General features: G+C 38.0%; 1 protein-coding gene and 1 non-coding gene across 2 annotated transcripts; both read right to left on the reverse strand.

The window, feature by feature from the left end:
• Window positions 1–1,171: 1,171 nt before the first annotated feature.
• Window positions 1,172–12,485, reverse strand: LOC136987453 (BMP and activin membrane-bound inhibitor homolog). Its single transcript, XM_067285191.1, has 3 exons — window positions 12,162–12,485; window positions 2,215–2,523; window positions 1,172–2,130 (listed from the first exon to the last, which is right to left on the reverse strand). The coding sequence occupies exons 1-3, from the start codon at window positions 12,229–12,231 to the stop codon at window positions 1,775–1,777; spliced, it is 735 nt and encodes a 244-aa protein (XP_067141292.1). The 5' UTR covers window positions 12,232–12,485; the 3' UTR covers window positions 1,172–1,774.
• A 2,366-nt stretch (window positions 12,486–14,851) lies between these two features.
• TRNAN-GUU (transfer RNA asparagine (anticodon GUU)) lies at window positions 14,852–14,925 on the reverse strand. Its single transcript has one exon. It is a non-coding gene; the product is annotated as a tRNA-Asn (tRNA).
• Window positions 14,926–18,758: the final 3,833 nt, after the last annotated feature.

Raw genomic sequence — 18,758 nt, forward strand, 5'->3', positions numbered from 1 at the left:
TGTATATTATGCAACACCGCTTTTGTACGTGTCAATTTTTTTAATTTACTAGTGTTGCTTAAGTGTAATACAAGCGAAATTAACGCTACAATATCATACGTACTCTACATAACAATAGATAATGAAAGTAACCCCATAATTCATGCCGAATCGTAATGGTGACGGCGTAACCTAACCTAACAAAAACGTAACCAATACCAGTTTACATTATAGGAAATTTAATCGGTAAAGGAGCGAACACGCGTCATTTCAACTGGACAAAATTGAAAAGCGACAACGCACTAGTTTCCATCCGGTCCCTACAGGAAATGGTAATAAGTAGCGCCATCTTCCGGTATAAAAATAAATCATACTGGTCGGGAGCAGAACTCATTAGTAGGTCTAAAAATAACAGTATAACTGCTTTTTAAAATAATGACGATGTATAGGGGTATTTTCCGGTCCCTTTTTAACGAATTCTGAGTACTGAATACCTTTATTACTATAGTAGTAAGAATCGTGTTTATTTTTACATATCTTCTCCTCCGTTTATATGACCTTACTCGATGTAAGGTTTGAACCCCGGAGCGATGCAAGTCTTATGAGGTTTATGCCCAGTCGCCTGGTAGATGGATGCCACATTCTTTAACCTTTTTTTTCTTTCTTCTTTTCTACTAAATTTTTTTTCTTGTTTGTAAATTGTAAATCTTCGCGTTAACCAGATTTTTATACTTTTCAAGTGAGAATTTATATTCGTTACTATTATTACTGCGCTTGGCAGGGAGAAAGTATTCATTCCCCACTGTGCATCTATACATAGGATCTGCGGGAGTTAAGATATTAAATTATAAAAAAATAGATGAAAGTAGAGATAAGCGGCGTGATTTTCGCACCTTCTGGATAGGCATTAATTCACCAATCTACCGTTTGTGGGTACGTACAACAAGTAAATTTAGGATGTAGGGGTGTAGAGAAATTGAGCAAATTAAAACTACAATACCTGGCATTAGTACAAATATACAGTACCTGAAAGTAGTCGAGTGATTTAAACGTTACAGAAGAGTTGGGTGTGCGAAAAATTCTAAAAGAAATCACACAACAGAATTCAAATATTCAAAATTCAATAAATAGAAGTCTTTTTATATATATATAATATATATATATATATCGTTAGTAAAATATCGTACAAGGATATTTTTCCAATTGTTTATAAACAAATGAACAATATATGACAGTAACTGCTTATAGCAATCTAAATATTGTAGATACAATATTTATTTACAATGTAAATTTAGCACCTCACGTTAAACAAGAGGTATTAAAGAACGCTGACCTTTCTTTCTCTTATCATTACAAATCCGTAAGTACGGAAAAAAAATAAAATATATCATTAACCCAGTTCTCATACCTCATCGTACTACACACACACGAGCACCCAAGCGCGCGCAGAAAGGCGCACACCTTCGTCATGTTACATTAAAGAAAAGTGACCATAAAAAAAATCTTGCAGAATTCTACCACTCAGGAATACTTTTAACGTTACTCTTCTGGAAATTCGGACTCGAAGAGCATGACTAGTTTATTATCATTTCCGTTTTCTTTGTCTTCTTACAATATTGTAAAACTGGCCCACTTGATCGATCAGTTGTATGCACTTCCTTTTTTATTATCATCTTCCCACCCCATAGAGATCGAGACGGAAAAAAAAAGGTAGCGTGGCAGGAAGCACCTGCCGGATGTACGAAACGGAAATTCGGTTTTTTGGAAATGAAAAGTAGTGTTTTCCCCCCTCTCTCTAGACGAAATCCGCTTGTTTATTGGGCGTCCATTTTGTCCATAGGAGAAAGGAAGAGTTTAATGGTTTCTCGTATACGTAATCTTTATCCCATGTGGGTGCTGTTAGATACATTCCTACGGCCTTGTTCCTTCTCTGGTCATTTAATAAAAGCATCCTTCTCTGCCTCCTCAGTTCTAGGAACTGGCGATGTCTCTTGCTATCCCGACGGAGCATGCGTACAGCTACCAACACTAGAAGTATGAGGATGAAGCTTCCAGCTATAGGAACGGCTATGACGGCTGCACGAAACCAGACGTCCTGTTGAAGGGCTAGCTCTCTGCGTGTTTTGGCAATGTTGTTGTAGTCATATATACCTGCCGAGAAGTGATTATTTTAGTTGGAAGAGAAAAGGGGTCAACGATAATACGATTACGTACGCGTATATGTATTCTACTCACCTGCAACCCTACTAGAGTTGGATCTGGTGTGCACTTGAATATTAATGTCCATGCTGCTGACATAATTACACATATCTTCGGTACAGCATAAAATGGACGGATTGGAGGTCGTCGCTGCAGCTGCATCTACTCCCCTTTTGGCACATTGGGTTCGTTTCTCGTGACGTAACTGATCTAAACAACCGTGACGCGAACGAGAAAGGTCACTACTGTAGCTAAAATGCTCGGTGTAGCATGCATTCAGTGTTGATTTACACATGTAACCGGTGACTACACACAGCGGAAGGTTGCAGTAACATCGGATATCACCTGTAAAAAAAAAGGGTGAGAGCAAATTTAGTACAGCAAGGTCTAGTCGACAGGCTTGTACACCCGTTTTGTCCATTGCCGTATGATTGATATTCACGTACAGTACATCTACCGGCGTCTGGATGATTATCAGTGATAACGCGGGGTTGCGTAATTAAAAAACAAATCATTTCGGATAAATTTAGAATGCTCACAAGCTGTTTTCTGCATTTAATAACATTGTTTCGCCACTATTTCAAGGACAGAATAGGAACTGCATCGTCTGCTAAGAGTAGACGGTGAGTCTCCCAGGAAGCTTTGGCGACAGTCAGTCAGACTAGACACGTGACCGATACGATCACGTGAATGAACATTTTAAATATGTATTCCCCTCCTCGTAACGACGGCAATAAATTTCAGAAATGCGAAAACAATTTTCGATAGTAAAAAATGGGGGGTTGAAATGCTATTAAAAAATAATATTTTTATACTGTAAACACTACATAATCGTAAATACATAATGGGGAATATACGAGAATTACGTGATTAATGAGGAATCGAAAATAGGCAATACAAAAATGGATTTCCAAGACGATTGTGGGCAGTGTCCCTGTCTGAAAGGAAATATCATCGTCAGACAGGCGGGCGGCTTGGGAATGTTATTAAATAAATAAATAAATAATAAATTCTGCATTTCTAGTCGATATCTGGCTATACATTTTTTTTTCAGAAGAATTTTTGTATCGTTTGCCACCCCCCATTAACTCGTCCCACTTCACAGTTATTTACGAATGTTGGGTTTAGTATCTGAGAGAGTGCTAAGAAAGTGTAAGGGGAAAGTCCTTTATCATATCAGAAATGAGGCCAAAGTCTGAACATTCACATGGATCACGTTACTTCATCTCATCAACGCCGTCTACTCTTCTTAACTCTGTGCAGGCGGTTAGCGTGGGTTTAGGGATCAAAACGAGTCAAAAGATCAAGGGTTAATATATCTAGACCCTTAGTTGATTATTTACACTATGGTGGCATGCGGGAAAATGTTCGACTTTCCCCCTTCCCTCTCTCCCTATCCCGATACTTAGCAATCTGATTGAAGGAGAATTTCGTGCCCAATTCTGGTATTTAGTTGGGAGGTGCATTAATATATCGCGTGCCCTCTTTAAGGAAAAGCTCATACCATACATACCGATAGCAAGATTCTTTAATAATTGATAAAAAGATCGTGTCCTGGTTGTTTATATAGGAGTTTCGATTACACAAACGTTTCGAATTACAAATATCCCCCTTTTTTTATTTATATACGCGTAAGGTAATTTGCCATTTGGGAAATTAGTAGGGTAGTCGGAATTTAGGAAAGATGTCGAGCACCTATTACATGCTTTAGTATACAGTATAAGATCAAACAATTGTTAATAAACACGTGTATAAGCAGTAACAGAGATCCGAACCAACTCCTATAATACAGATTTTGTTTTTGTTAATGTCATTTGCATGTTGGCCTGTTTAGTAAGGTATTGTCGTTACGCGTGTTTTCATTATCACATTATCACACATCCCCAATAATGTCGAGAATTTATACACTAATGAAGACACTTTACTGATAAATATGCAAAGAGAAAAGACACTAATTGAGTTAATTATATAAACTCATTAAAGAGTTAATGGTGAAATCCACATTGTCGCGTGCCTTTAGACAAATTTAACTTTCACGGGAATGGACTAATTTTTTTTTTTGAAATTCCAAGAATTATATTAGCCATTTCCGGATCGAAAATGCCGTCTAATCACGCCCAAATTCTTCGATGACTTCGACCAGGACGTAGCTACCTTTATTACTGTTATTAAATTCTCCCTTGTCCGTCTCGGAAGGCCCGCAAGCCCATCCCAAAATGGGGCACCTGCCCTCCCGAAAGCATAGGGGAAAAGATGGTAATTATTTCGCATGGCTGCCGAGCAATTTCTTTTCAATTTCGCAAATTGGTGGAAATGTCACCAGTATAGGGGGACAAAAACTCTAAACCGGGACACAACAACAATTCCAAGTACTCGAGCAAAGAATAGAGTTTGTGACGTCTTCCAAAGTTGGTACTCGAGCACGTTCGAAAGATCGTGAAGATACGTAAAACATTTTCGGTGAGCGAGGAAACCCCCTTTCCCGTATAAAAATACACACATTTTCAGATACGATTTCGTGAATATATCCCTAAACTCTACACATCACTTAAAGTTTGGAATTGAGGGTCGGGTCGCCGGCATTGCTAATGAAAGGGTGTCCCTGTTCGAAGGAGAACCAGGAACTGCTGTAATTTTATGGGGGGGAGAAGTAGAGAGACGCTGTTATTTATTTCCCATTACGTACAATTTCTCTACCCCAAGGTAAAATTACCGGCGAGTGGCTTGCTAACAACTTAGCTCGGGGTTCCCGACTCACCTGGTTTTTTTTTCTTCACCTTGACTTCGACATTAATTATGGCTATTACGGGAGACTTTTTTTTTTTACTTCGGGAGAATACCTATTGTCTGTATGTCCGTTAAAGTCATTATCTCGATCTAGGGGTTAGTGGGTCATTTTAATGTCATTATTGGTACGTGTGTTTGCACGTCTCGGAGAACAAACGTAAATCTATCATTCTTTTTTTTAATCGATCGCGTGAAATTTTCTAATTTATACCCTATTCCGAGCCACCCTTTACAGAGATAGAGTCGGAAGTTGTATACGTGGAACGTCATCGGATGCGTGACGTCCTCGCGTGTCGTTTGCAGTGACTTTTTTTTTACGATCAACTAACAGATAATTTCGTGAAGATTGTAACAAGAGAGTTACTTCTCGAAGGAAGTCGTAACTTAGAAGTGTTTAAAGTATTGGAACAGGTTCGCTACCAAACATTAGGCACCGAATAAGCCCTTGTCAACAAGAGCACTTATCGCCTTCTCCAAAGCTTCAAGTGTTAAATTTCATAAAATATCATCATCGAAATCACTTATAAAACGCCATTAATTGTATTTACACCATCTCCGAAAGGTCTCCTAATTATATTTTAGGGTGCTGACAATCGCCATTCAGAAGAAATTAAAATAAAATAAACGAAACACAACCGAAGAATTCAATTAGATAAACAGGGATAAGACCCGCTACCATTTTTTTTTTCTTGCAGCAAAATTACACGAGAACAATGACGTAGCTCTGAGTCATTCCATCTTCGTTGGCATCCTTCAAAGCCCCAGTTCATATTAAGTCTCAATCATACCAGAAGAGAGAAGGAGGGTAAAATGGACAGAAGCCGTCCCGGAAGAGATAAGAGGCCTAGAGTCGATTCGAGATGCTTATCTCCAGCACTCAGATGTGGTGAAATTTGATCTTTTAACATAGGAAGCATTATTCTATTCTACATCCCGCTTGATGCAATATCAATGTAACTCATTATTGCGCATATAGATTAGAAGCACTGTGCATTGTATTCGAGCTCAAGCGGCACGAAAAATACTCGAAGACCAACCTCCATTTTACGGCCAGTAAGGCGCTTACGACAGGTCGGTCTAAGAAACATGGCGTCGAACTCGCGTAATTTGCTATAATTTTCACATAGCCGCAGGGGGGTTGGCGGCGAGTGAAAACGAACTGGTGCAACTCGTCCACTCTCCCGATAAACATCTTTACTAAACAACCAAATAAGGCAAAGAAACACGATCCTTCCCTTCCCCCATTTAAACAATCGGCGATTTTTAAAGTCGATAACCGACTTTTCGTAAAATCCAGATTTCGTCTTATCCTAAAGGGATCGTATTTTAGCGAAAAAGAAGGAAACGGCACCGCTCTTAACCAGTTGTCCGAGATAACGACCCTTAATTGGTTAGTGACCCGACGGGCGCGGTCCAAATTCGAGGTTGCGAGGGGGAAGAGAAAATTTGGGAGGGGCACGCGAAGAATGTCAACACGAGATGAAGAAGAAAAGATGGCCGACAATGGCCGAACAATTTGAAATTTTACTATTTGATAACATTAGTTTTAAAGATCGAAAGACGAACTGGTTTGATAGCATTTGGTTGAATTTATTCGACGTTTAATTATTTTTATGCTTAATTAGTCTCTAGGTTACGCTGTCGTCGTTACTTAACACTCTCTCGAGATACATTGTAATCGTTACTTAACAAGAGACGTGAATATGTAATGTAATGTGCCATTTCTTAAACGCTTTCTACAATAACTGTGTTCCATTTTTATTTGTACGGCTGCGTAACGGGATTTTTGTTTCTATTTTTATGCATTTTTTAATTATAAATTTACATTTTATTCGGTTATAAACGCGCTCGTAACCGTTTGAGCAAATCGGTTACGTTATAACCGATGGATCTTCGTAATTGGTCGAAACGAATTTGAATTTGTAATCGAGTAGATGACGTATTTGTAATTGAATGAATTAACAAATCAGTTTCAACCGACAAAGGCTGGTAATAAAGGCTGGTTAAAATAGAATTTAAATTTGTAATCGAGTAATCGATGTGTTTACAATAAAAGGAATTAATTTAACTGATCAAAATATAACGAATAAAATAATTCGTACAAAAATTTAGGTAATCAACTTCAAGTAACGAGGCTCTGAAAAATGACCAGAAAGTTGTAATTACGAGGGATAAAAATATAATATTATACTTGAATATTTATAACAGGAAAAAAATGAAACGAGTTTCATCTAGTGGAGGGAAATAACTAGTCAAAAATATAAATATATGCAAATCGAGTGCAAAAAAATATTTTAACTGACACATTTATAGTAGAAAAGAATTAATGGATCGATCCACCCCGCGGGCTATCTGAGCGAATCTACCAAAAAATATGGAATAAAAATATTATTAAATGACATATTTGTAAGTAAAGGAGGGGGGAACTTAGTGAATACATTACGTGTGGGATTAATCTGTAGAATTATGAAACGTACACGCGGTAAATCAAAAAATAAGTTTACCGAAGTGGCATTGTTAAGCGCTGTTAAGTTTGTCAGCTGTGATGAATTCCTGTACAGGTGGTAGGCGATATTCTATGCCATTCTGACATAATATAATGCCAAATGTCGGTACGGGTCAAGCCTTAAACGACAGGCAAACAGGCGACAAATAGCCAGGTAAATGACAGCTGGAGAAAATGATTATCCTTCACTCTCATTTATCACATTTCGGTTACGGTTCTGTCGTACGCAATTTGCTTACTAAATTATAAGAATAACATTTAAATGGCATTTTGAAGTCTTTGGAAAGACAGGAAATGACGTAGAGAAGTATTCGAGACGGGGGCTCGAGAGGAGGAGGAGGAAGGAAAAAAACGAGTCGAACTGGAGGGGCACTGTTGGCGAGCGTGTCACGCAAACTTACGTGATTCCACGAGTCATAGACGAGATAACATGTTTGGCGGCGTGAATTATAGGTGGCATTTGCCGACAACATAGCTCCGGGCTACATCTGGCGAGCGGTTGTATTATAAAAGATGAAGTCGCTGGCCTCTGAGATGCTAGAGTTAATGCTGGTTTGGAGTCAGAAACTAGCGATGGAATCAAACAGTTTGGCTTCCGTTTATTACCTGCGATATGGCTTCCTTATACACTATTCACAACCGAAAAAAATATACAGAAAAAAATGCTAAAGATCTTTGATAGATTGCTGTAAAAAGTGTAGGAATTTCTCGAAGGAATGCCTCAAAAAAAAAAAAAGAAAAAAAGAAAGAAAGAAAGTAATCTAGAAAAGTAGAACCAGAACTATTCTAAGCCCCCACAAATCTTTTTTATTTTATATTGCACGCGTGAATGCGCTACTTTATATGATCTAAATGCCAAATTTCATTATTTTTATACACTTAACAAACAAATAAACAATAGACGGGGCTCGTAAATAGTGTTGATGGAATTTTGACAATGCAGAAGAAAGATTTTCATTAACCATTTTTAAATGATACACTTGGCGAAGTTTTGTATGTCGTTACTAAACGATCCACATCGAAATGTTTCTTTATTTTATTTTATTTTTTTCCTACGCGGAAAGGATTTAGTTCTCAGACTTTTGGGATACATAAGTCCTGGAGACAGTCCAATGTACTGTATTTTTGTATGGTCGAACGACTTTGGCGTCCATTAGAATGACGACAGTAAGTCGGCTACAGATGGAGGAGGGTCACTAACAGATCACTAAACTGTTGAAGGATGGAAAGTCATCTGAACAAATCCTGAAGGCAGATCGGATTATGTTTTGATTTCTTTCGGTTTTGTGTAGGTACCGGCGGATTGAAACGGAGTCGTGTCCATTAGACGGATTGTAGGGCATTCCGTGGCACTAACGGCACTTAATCAAGATATTTATAAAGTTCGAAGTATCAAAGAATCGCTGGAGACGTTGGTACCCTTTCCTCTGCCACAATTTACAGCGATGTTTGGAGTCGTTACTCCGCACAATTCTGGAAGCGTACCAACAAAACCTACAGGTTAGAATGGCATTCGGGGATTAAGAAAGATCGACAACAAAAGATCGTATATAAATACATTAGTTACGTTTAAAAATTAACAATGGGCACATTGAAGATGGCTTCCTTCTCTTTTTTTGTATAAAAAATTACGCCTCTTGTAGGGATGTAACATTTAGAGAGTAACAAGTATCATAAATGAATAGGAGAAAAATGCGAGCTGTCACAACACCGCGAAGTCAACGTACAGACAGGTAAGCCGGGATAGGGTAGGCGGGTAAGATTCTCAACCGGCAGCACGTCACCATTTGTCTCCGTCAGCGCCCCCAGCGGGCGGTGGGAAACTAGATGGGATCCCCCTTCGTTTCTGTTAGCATATACCCGGCGGGGTGAAAAAAGGAAAAATTCTTGGCAAAGCTGGCCGTGATATGACTGGTATACGCGAGTGGGATACTAATTGCAACAGCTCGCTACGGTAGGATCTGTAATTAGGGGCCCGTATCCGCGGATATCGAGTGAAATTCGTAAATGATATCGACGTCAGCTGGCAGAAAACGGCGCGGGAATAGTAATAACACCGAAATTTAGAAACACGCTTTGAATTGTCACTAAAAACTTTGGCAGCGCACGATCGAAACTGATTGTATCGCGAAGGTTGATTGTCCTAGAGGAACCCGATTAGAGTTTAAAAATAGAAAATTAAAAAATCGCGCCGTCCTCCGCGATTATATTCTCATACACACACAAAGTCGAAATTCCTGGCGACGGATTCACGCTTTACGCCTATTAGAAAGCACTAAAATCAAATATTTCAAGTGGATTACCTCGCTTTTCACTACAAAAATGCGAACTAAATTGGTTACGGGCGCCAGATTACTGTCAATTAGATTATTTACTTTCGAAAATTCAAGCGAATTGGTTTGTTAAAGAGTGCTGCTTATAGGCCATCTGGTTAAGGTCGGTGATGGCAAACAAACAAAATGTCGAAAGGACGTCCAAGACCTCACGCATTGCCTCATTACCTCAAGCTGAAGCTGACGTCGGTCAAATTACCAAACTGTGGGTCCAGAGGTCGTTCGTAGTTATATAGGAGGATCATAAAAGGATAATTGCCTCTTATTTTTTTTTATCATATTTTTTCCAAGATATATTCGGCAATTCCGGACGATGCTATCTCGACTTATCTCGTGTTTCATAAGTCTGAAGACTAAATAAAACCATTTATTTCAAGATTATTCGATTCATAAACATGTTTATGTCCATTTTTTCTTGGCATTTAAATGGTGACACAAATAATTCAGACGAAGCGGGTGTTGTTTCGGTAGATTTATTGCTTGCAACACAATCGAATGCTCTAGAGTGTGATTGACCTGTCGCTATGTGTTAACAGGTGGGCAATCAGCAGTTACGTAGAAATTGTTGAAGGGCATCCACGAAACTATTTTTATTTCGATTGAACTCGCAGAAGAAAGGAACAAAGTTGCACGCAACCGTAGAATGCAGAGCTGTAGAGTGCCCGTTCCATAATTTTATGACAGTGGCCATATTCTTACAGTTGTACACTTAAAGCGGCTTATGTTAAAAGCAATTAAAAATATTATACTGGGGGAAAAAACCGCGCAATTCGCTGAGAACAGAGAGGGCATTCATAAATCACAACTCGCATTTCTTCAGTAAAAAATAATATCTTCTATATATACATACATACACATATAAAGGGAAAAAAATTCAAAAATCTATTCATAAAACATTTTTGGCATTCAGCATGAGAGATTGTGGTTCTAGAAGGGGAGGAGGGGATTTAGGGGAACCAAAGACATTGATCGCGTTTCTGACGTCAGCTAGCTAGTCTAGTCCATGTGGCACCTCTAGTGTCGCCAATAATATTAGGCAGAACAAAATTAAAATGTTAGGACACCGACTAAAATATTATAAAACGACATTTTTCTTTCTAGTTTACCTTTTTTTTTTAAGCATCACACTGTGCAAAACTGACCGCATTATTCAGCTATCCCGGCCTGGTAAAAGGGATAAAAGGACCCCTAGGGCTTAGCGTACACAAGAGGCTATTGTTACGTCACCGGCAACTTAACCCTGAGGTAAATAACTTACCACTTGAAAAGGGGGACAGTGATCTAAGCTTAATCCTTGTGCAAGCTCAGCGGGAGTGCTTCGAGTCTGGTACAACCATCTATTGTACAGGGGAGGTATATACATCAGCACGTGCCGAATACAATAAAGGGCGTTACATTCGCTCCGTACGACTTCCTGAAAAGCTCGAAAAAACTTAAAAGACAACAAATTGATCTAAATTTCTATATACTCGGTATTTTTTTTCAATGCGCTTGTGTACTGTACATTGTACATAATGTCAAAATTTTTAACAGTCGCGTTATATTTAGGAACAGTTGAAGAATTTCTAAGAAAACAGTTGCGCAATCGAGACGCCATTGACTGTTATTCGAAGGATATATATTATGTAGCTAATTTTCATTATTATTATTTTTTTAAACTATGCTGGAGCTACAAAATAGATTGTCAATGTCTTCATTCTACGAGAACTTTCTCAACCCGCTCGGCACGACATAATGGTAATTACGAATGGCGTACATAAAAAATTTCACATGGACCTCTTTACCCCCTGTAAGAAAAAACTGGTCGAAAAGCGGACAGAACAAAGAATGGCAGCTGAGAAAGAACCATTAGGCGGTCGGACTTGAGTGAAAAACCTCCAGGCTACTAAAAACAAGGACGACATGTCACGCAAACCCTTGCCGTTCCAATCTTACATTTCAACTATGACGATTAATTCGTTTAAACGTTTCTTGGAACTTAAACGTGCTGCTTTGTCGCGCTACTCCCGTCGGAAATTGTCAACGCGGTGTCACGTGTAAAAACTTTCTTAACAGAATGATTAACGGGAATGACGTGTAAATTTTCGGGTGAGACGAGGAATGGAGCCACACTACTTCGAGACGTGTAACGTGCTACAGCTATTTACGGGTCACTTTTCGAACTTTATCACCAAATTACGTCACGCAATGTATATACAAATAACAAAAACGAAGGACGTTCGAACAAGTATACAATTGTTAATCGAATCAAATTCGAGAACAAAGGTCGATTGGCACGAGATAAGTCTTTAGTATAATCAACCTTCAAGCAAAGTACGCATTGAAAAAAGAAAAAAAATGTAAAAAGTACCACTCACCTTCGACTGCCATCCAGCAACACATAAACAGGCCGAAAATTTTGAAATACTTCGTCAGTTGGGGACACATCTCCGCGTGTATGTTGTGTGGGGTCAGGCTAGAACTTTCACTAAATGCTTTCGTTCTTCATCGTCTCACCTCACCCCAAACAGTACCATCGCTATGCCTAAACTCGCCTCTGCCACTTTTCTACGTGCGACCTCGAAGCGGAGCTCCGTCTGACTGAACTTAACTTGTGTGTGTTGCAGCTCGTGCACTTCTCTCTCTCTCTACTCTCCGCCGCTCCCCCTGTTGGCCAAAGCGGCCTCAGGACTGGTTTGTCTAATCAAATAACGAAGGTGGAGCCTAGGGCAGTAATGCTGATTACTTGAAACGAAGACACTGTGGGGCGTCGTGCTGTCGCCCGATGTTGGGACCGGGATGCCAGATAACTGCCCTGGGAAGGAAGGAAAAAGTAGGGGTGGGGACCGGGCACGCGGCAGTCTTATCGTTAAGCCCAATGACTCGCAGGGTTCAAATATCTATTTGTTTTTGACTTTTGTTAGTTGTTTTGACCCTTCGATTTGGTGCCACTCTAACCCTCTTTTCTTAGATTTTACTAATGAGGCGTACAATTTTAATTCAGCTCATGTTTTATTAACATTTTCTTATTTTATTTTTATTATGGCACGCCTACTCGCTGTTAGTCCAAATTCCTCTTCCTCGTGGGTTAACTTCGAAATTATACTGTACTTTATTTTATTTTTTTTATAAATTAAGAAGCCATTTAACTAGCAAAACCTACGACGACACGAAACCGAACCGACGTATAGAATGGCATAAAGGGGATGATAAGCTTCTTATCGTCCCTTTTTCTGAAAGAAAAAATGCCACTCGAAATTATTTTTTCCCTCTAGTTTAATACGAATTTAATATCTTTTTATTCTCCCTCTGATGTTATTTTCAAACTTATCGTACTCCTTAATGGCAATAAGGGTGGAGGAGGCGTATATCATCCCGGGGTTGAACTTCGAAGGTAGATAAAAACGTACCACTTCAATAAGATTAACAATTATCTAAGATTGGTCCTGCCACTGGGGTATTAATAAAAGTTTGTAGTAGCTTTCTTCCGCTTTTATCTGCGGCTTACTTTCCGACATTTTCAAGGTTTTTTGCCATATTTGTAAAGCCTGATTTATACACTTCACAATTGTATATGAGTCATAAACACCCCTATCACATTTAAATGTCTTGCAACTCAATAAAATGGGTTTCCTACATTTTTTATTGTTTTAAGGCTGCAAGACGTAAAATATTATCAGCAACTCGAATAAACATGCTTAATTAGTAGAGTATTATGTATTGTACCTTACTTAAAATTAACGAGTTGCATTTTATAAAATATCGACTATAGAACCCTTACCGAATAACTAAGATTCCATTGTTTGATGTAAAGCCCTGCCTGCGATATTTACACGTGAAGGCTTTATTAAGGGGCCCGATGTCGTGTTTTATAGACATTAATACTCTAATAGATAATAATCAGTTAAATTTAAATGCGATTAATAAGTTTATAATTAGTTTAACTCGGGTGAGGATTTATTACGGAGGGGGGTCGGGGTATAAGTTTTACGATAAAAGTTTTGCTCCAATTAACTTTGTTTTCCTCTTATCCTAATTATCCTCTAAATCCATACTTCTATCCTGCTAGATATCTTGGAAGGATATAGAGATTTTTCCTTTTAGATGTCACAGTGGCGACACTACTTCCTGGCGCCATATTCCTTTCGTACGTCTCCCTCAGGGGGGCACCTCATATTTGGCCGAACGCCATTTTGGAATGCATTCTATCACAATTTTAATATTGTACCCCCTCGAGATGTAAAATTTTTCTTTTTTTTCCCCCATATCTCTCCCTCTGTTCTATAAGCGGTATGCGTGTTTACAAACATACAAAATTCCTGCGTGTTTAATTGACTAAAAACAACATGGAGAATGGCTTATGTATCCTTTGATGCAGATGTTAAAACATTTACTACAGAAACGACACTTAAAAAATGGGGGGAGAACCCGCATAATCCCGGCGATAAGAGTTATGAAGAGCTGTTACGCCGCCATGTTGGAATATTGATAAGATGTTATCCATCTCCAATGACAGATTATTACGTTCTAATTACTATCAGATTTATCGGATAGATCCTGGTCATTACTGTGATACTAAAAATCTAAAAGATACCAGCGAGATAGATACATATCACGATTTGTCTTCATTCACCGCAAAGTACCCTCCCAGAAATTATCGTGCTTCCATTTTTATACATATTCCTACTAGATCCTACTAGTTTTTTAACTTCGCCCCCTATTTTTACCCCTGCTCTACCTCTAAATATATTCAATCTGGTTTCCCCCCCCGATATAGACTTAAGTAGTAAAATGGCGATATTTAAAATTTAAATTAAACGTACAAATATTTATTACATCAATAAATTATTTATATAGTTAAATAATCAATCTTCCAAATTTGGAACTTGGACGTAATTTATTTGCTAGTTGGAATTTTTAACAGAGGAAAGGAGAGACGAGATTAAAAAAAACCTCCGTTTCGGATAAATTAATGAGTGAGTAATTACCGACGACGGTAGACATTTTCTACGGTTTAAAACGGGAATTTTAAGAAGGAAAAAATTATAGAAAAAAGAAAAAAAATGCTCGCCCCCGGGTGGGCTCGAACCACCAACCTTTCGGTTAACAGCCGAACGCGCTAGCCGATTGCGCCACGGAGGCCGTGAATGAAACTTCCTTTTAAAGGTACTTGAACGAAATGTAAGCATAATTAAATTCTTTTTAAGTAATTTTGCCAGTTGCTAATGAAAGTTAACATCGTGCTAGAAGCCAAAAATAGTACCTCCGAAACCCACTAATTTGTTTTTATCGTTTTTCCCCCCGCTTTACGTTTTAAACTTGTCATCTTCGTTAACATGCGACGGATGACTCGCTACATCGCTAATAATACTCTTACGAAAAATTCTTTTTATTTATCGTAAGAAATCAAGGGAAGATTTTTCGCTCCGATACTAATTAATTATTTAATTTAACAATTTTCTGCATCACTAATATCCTATAACGTGTAGCCCGAAACGGGGAATTACCTCTAAAAACTACCAGTAACGTAAGACATAGTGAGAAAAAAAAAAATAAATAGTAATTCTTCCTTACTGCGCGCGCATTTTTTAATTTATTATATTAATAAATTTTAAGAAAGTTTAACGTCCGAAATAGGGTTTAATATAAATTTTAATGCATAAAATTTAACCCTTAAATGTCACGGAACCAGTTTCGCTTGGGATCATGCCGGAGGCGCCCCCTACCGTGGGAACAGGCAGCAGACGGTAGAAGGGGATGGGGGTTGCAAGGTCGAAAGGAAAATCGCGTGTGTATTTTCATCCTACTTTTTTTTTAATGGCTGAATACTCGTTGGAGATTTTCGACTCTGTTAGTTTTGCCAGATTACCTGCTGTGTTTTATTGCCTGCCACCTCTCCGTACCTCCATCGGACGGAATCAATTATTTAAGTACTTCTGTCAGCGGAAAGAGAAATGGCCTTTACCGATATTTACTTTTTTGGCACATTTCCGACAATCTGACAAATCTCTTACGCTATAATCGATTGTTAAGAGTATAAAAAGTCATTTTTATTCAGTAAAAGATTTAATTTGCTCCCTCCTTTTTTCCCATTCATTAAAAACAAAACAAAAAAAAAAAAAGATTATTCAAATTTAGCCAATCGGGATGAAGCTATAATTTCGTTAAAGGCAAAATCTATTATTGGTATTGTATCGAATAGTATAATTGGGCGATTTCATTTTTTTTTTTTTTTTTTAATTTTAAAACTGTCCAATCGGGGAATGAGATTTTATAATTTTCTAATACGTGTTTTTAGAAAATGAAACGAATTAAACAATTGGAGAATTTTTTAAAATGAATTTAAATAGCCTCCATCTATAATTTTAATTTTTATAAATTAATTATGAATGGTAAATACAATTATTCGCTCCTGCTCTTAACTATAAACATATACACTACTAAGTTATATATAATAAAAAGTTAAATTTCCCATTACAACGTAACCGAGTGAGGTGTATAACAAATTTCAATTGGACGGGGAGTTTATATCCTAAGTGCTGCGAGTTTGATTATTGTAGAGTCGAAAGTCGTGGCTATAAAGCATTGAAAGCTTGGATATAATGAATAATAGTAATAATAATCGGTACGAACTTCTCAGTTTGGGCCATCGACATCGTTCAGATGGAATAGCAGCAGGTGTCCCAGGCAGTCAGACGACAGACAGACGCCGTCCACGTGCAGCTGCGAGGATATACAAAACCCCAAGCACAAAGTGACGTAGTCGCCGATAAGGCGAATTAATATCGGTAATTGGACGTTCTTTCTACACTTAGTCAACATCTGGGTGCTGCATACAGGCGCCCGACTGACGATTATAACGAACTAAATAAATTCAAAACAGATCTTCATGTACCGTTATCGAAAATTTACCGCTACTTTTTACAATTAAACTTTCACTCGTCTTTCACCTCGTAACGATATATTCCTAAGACACTAGAATAGAAGAAGCAATTAACTGTACAGTACGGCAAAGGATCGGCAGTCGTTACCAGACCAGTGTATACTGGTTAATTAATATTGCATATAAAATTTATCCAGACTGTAAGCTCGATACTCGATATAAATGCCGGACGAGGGAGTGATCCGAATGATAACATTCTTTCTTTTTCGAAAATTAACTAGTGTTTCCTCTTTTAAAAATGGCTACCGCTGCGGGTTATCTTTGTTATTAACTATTGTTGCCGTTATATTTTACATTATTATTGGACCTTTCGTTACTTTAGTAATCTGAAGATTAGATCTGAAACTTAAAAGCAATAGGAGCAGCGATTTACTTGAGAGGTAAGACAGATGTGTAGTACAGTCCCTCTGGCCCCTTTGGGGGTTAATTGGTGGTATTAGACAGTCTCGGGACAGACAGAAGAGATAAGAAAAACTAACTCTCGCGTACCACAAAAGTTCACGTGACTCGGAGGCCCCCTGTTGATTTTTCCCTTTAGCTAATCCAGCTTTATGACTATGCGGAATTCGGTTATAGAGCAGTTATGGCCGAATTTACTCGGAGTATTAACTTCAATGCTTCTTAAATTGGTTAAAAAGGGGGGAGTTAATTAGCGCCTACTCCTTGGGCTACCGCAATTAACTGTCGTGTCACGCTAGAGCTAAGTAAACAAATAATAATTTATCAATTGTGCGAATGCTCTTATATGTCTTTCTCATTGTGTAGATGTGTCGCGCATACTACTTCTTTTCGCCAATCAGCTTATAGACATCGTCTACATTCCGATCCTCGACACCTCAGGGGGAACGGCTTGAAGAGGACGGTGACGCAAAACGTACTGCAAAACAGTCATTAGTGGCAGATGGCCGGTGACATCGACAGTAAAACACGAGAAAGAATCTTCGAATATTTTTCCAGCGTGTTTACGTCATCGAAGGAAATTTAAATAGAACTGGATACAATTGCCGACAAAAATAACAACGTTACTCTCGTTGGTGCAATCCGGCCGTGTAAATGCCGTGCGCTCGCTATACATATGTGACAAATGTCCCAAATCCTCTGTAGTTCTGATGCCATTGCCGGAAAACAAAAAGACAACTGTGAAACGTGCCTTGTTGGAAGAAAAAAGTGTCGAGTTCGCTTTCATTCACAGGCATGCCATCAACGGCATCACCAGCCAAATTATAGTTTTTCCAGCTCGTCAATGGAATCATATCGAGTCCAAATCATACTTTTATTTACGTAAAACTGAAATATTGTAAATAAGTTTTAAGGTAAAAATTTCCCTTGGGTGTTCTTGTAATTTCTATATATAAATTCTATTCATATAACTAAGAATAATACAGGGTTGTTACTTCCGTTACCGTGTTTTAATAAGCCGTGATGAATATCGTATAATATAATTTAAATAATTAAAAAATTCACAGGGAATTTCATACATATTTATTATAATTATTCATAATTCTCTTTTATTCGAAGAATTCATAACTGGTAATTGAATAATTTTTAATACTTTTAAAAAAGTATTAATATGAAAAAAATTCTTCCTTTAGGTAAAATACTTTTTTAAAACTCACAAATATTTATTTTTCAAAATTACTATAATAATTCTACCCTTTCTACGGTATCACATAATTAAATTTCATAGTAGGGTTATCGTGGGTCCATACATAATTAACATATAACGAGCGGGAGGGAGATTATACGATAAAAATCTCAGCACAGCCGAACAACTATAATAAATCTTAAAAGGTAAGTCTTAATTATTCGCATCATACTTGCGAAAAATTGATTTGAACTTCTATAGCCTTAATCCGTGGGAGATAATAATCGTTTAAACAAGTTTGCTATAGATGTAAATGAAGAAAATGGCGCCAATGATTTGTTTAAATTCTCTTTGTTGTCAGGAATAAAGAAAGTAATCCACCCAAACGGGTACGGTTTGCCTCATTATCCTGACAACATCCGTCAGAACTGAGCAAGGGTTGTTAGA

Source organism: Centruroides vittatus, unplaced genomic scaffold (genome assembly GCF_030686945.1).
Source record: "Centruroides vittatus isolate TY-2023 unplaced genomic scaffold, ASM3068694v2 scaffold_211, whole genome shotgun sequence".
NCBI lineage: Eukaryota > Metazoa > Arthropoda > Arachnida > Scorpiones > Buthidae > Centruroides > Centruroides vittatus.

What these genes read in the sequence shown, in the direction of transcription:
- LOC136987453 (XM_067285191.1), bottom strand. Translation starts at nt 12,231, where the DNA reads ATGTGTCCCCAACTGACGAAGTATTTCAAAATTTTCGGCCTGTTTATG. An exon ending in TTGCTGGATGGCAGTCGAAG is followed by an intron (nt 2,524 to 12,161) that starts GTGAGTGGTACT and finishes TTTTTTTTACAG; the next exon opens with GTGATATCCGATGTTACTGC. An exon ending in CAACTCTAGTAGGGTTGCAG is followed by an intron (nt 2,131 to 2,214) that starts GTGAGTAGAATA and finishes ACTTCTCGGCAG; the next exon opens with GTATATATGACTACAACAAC.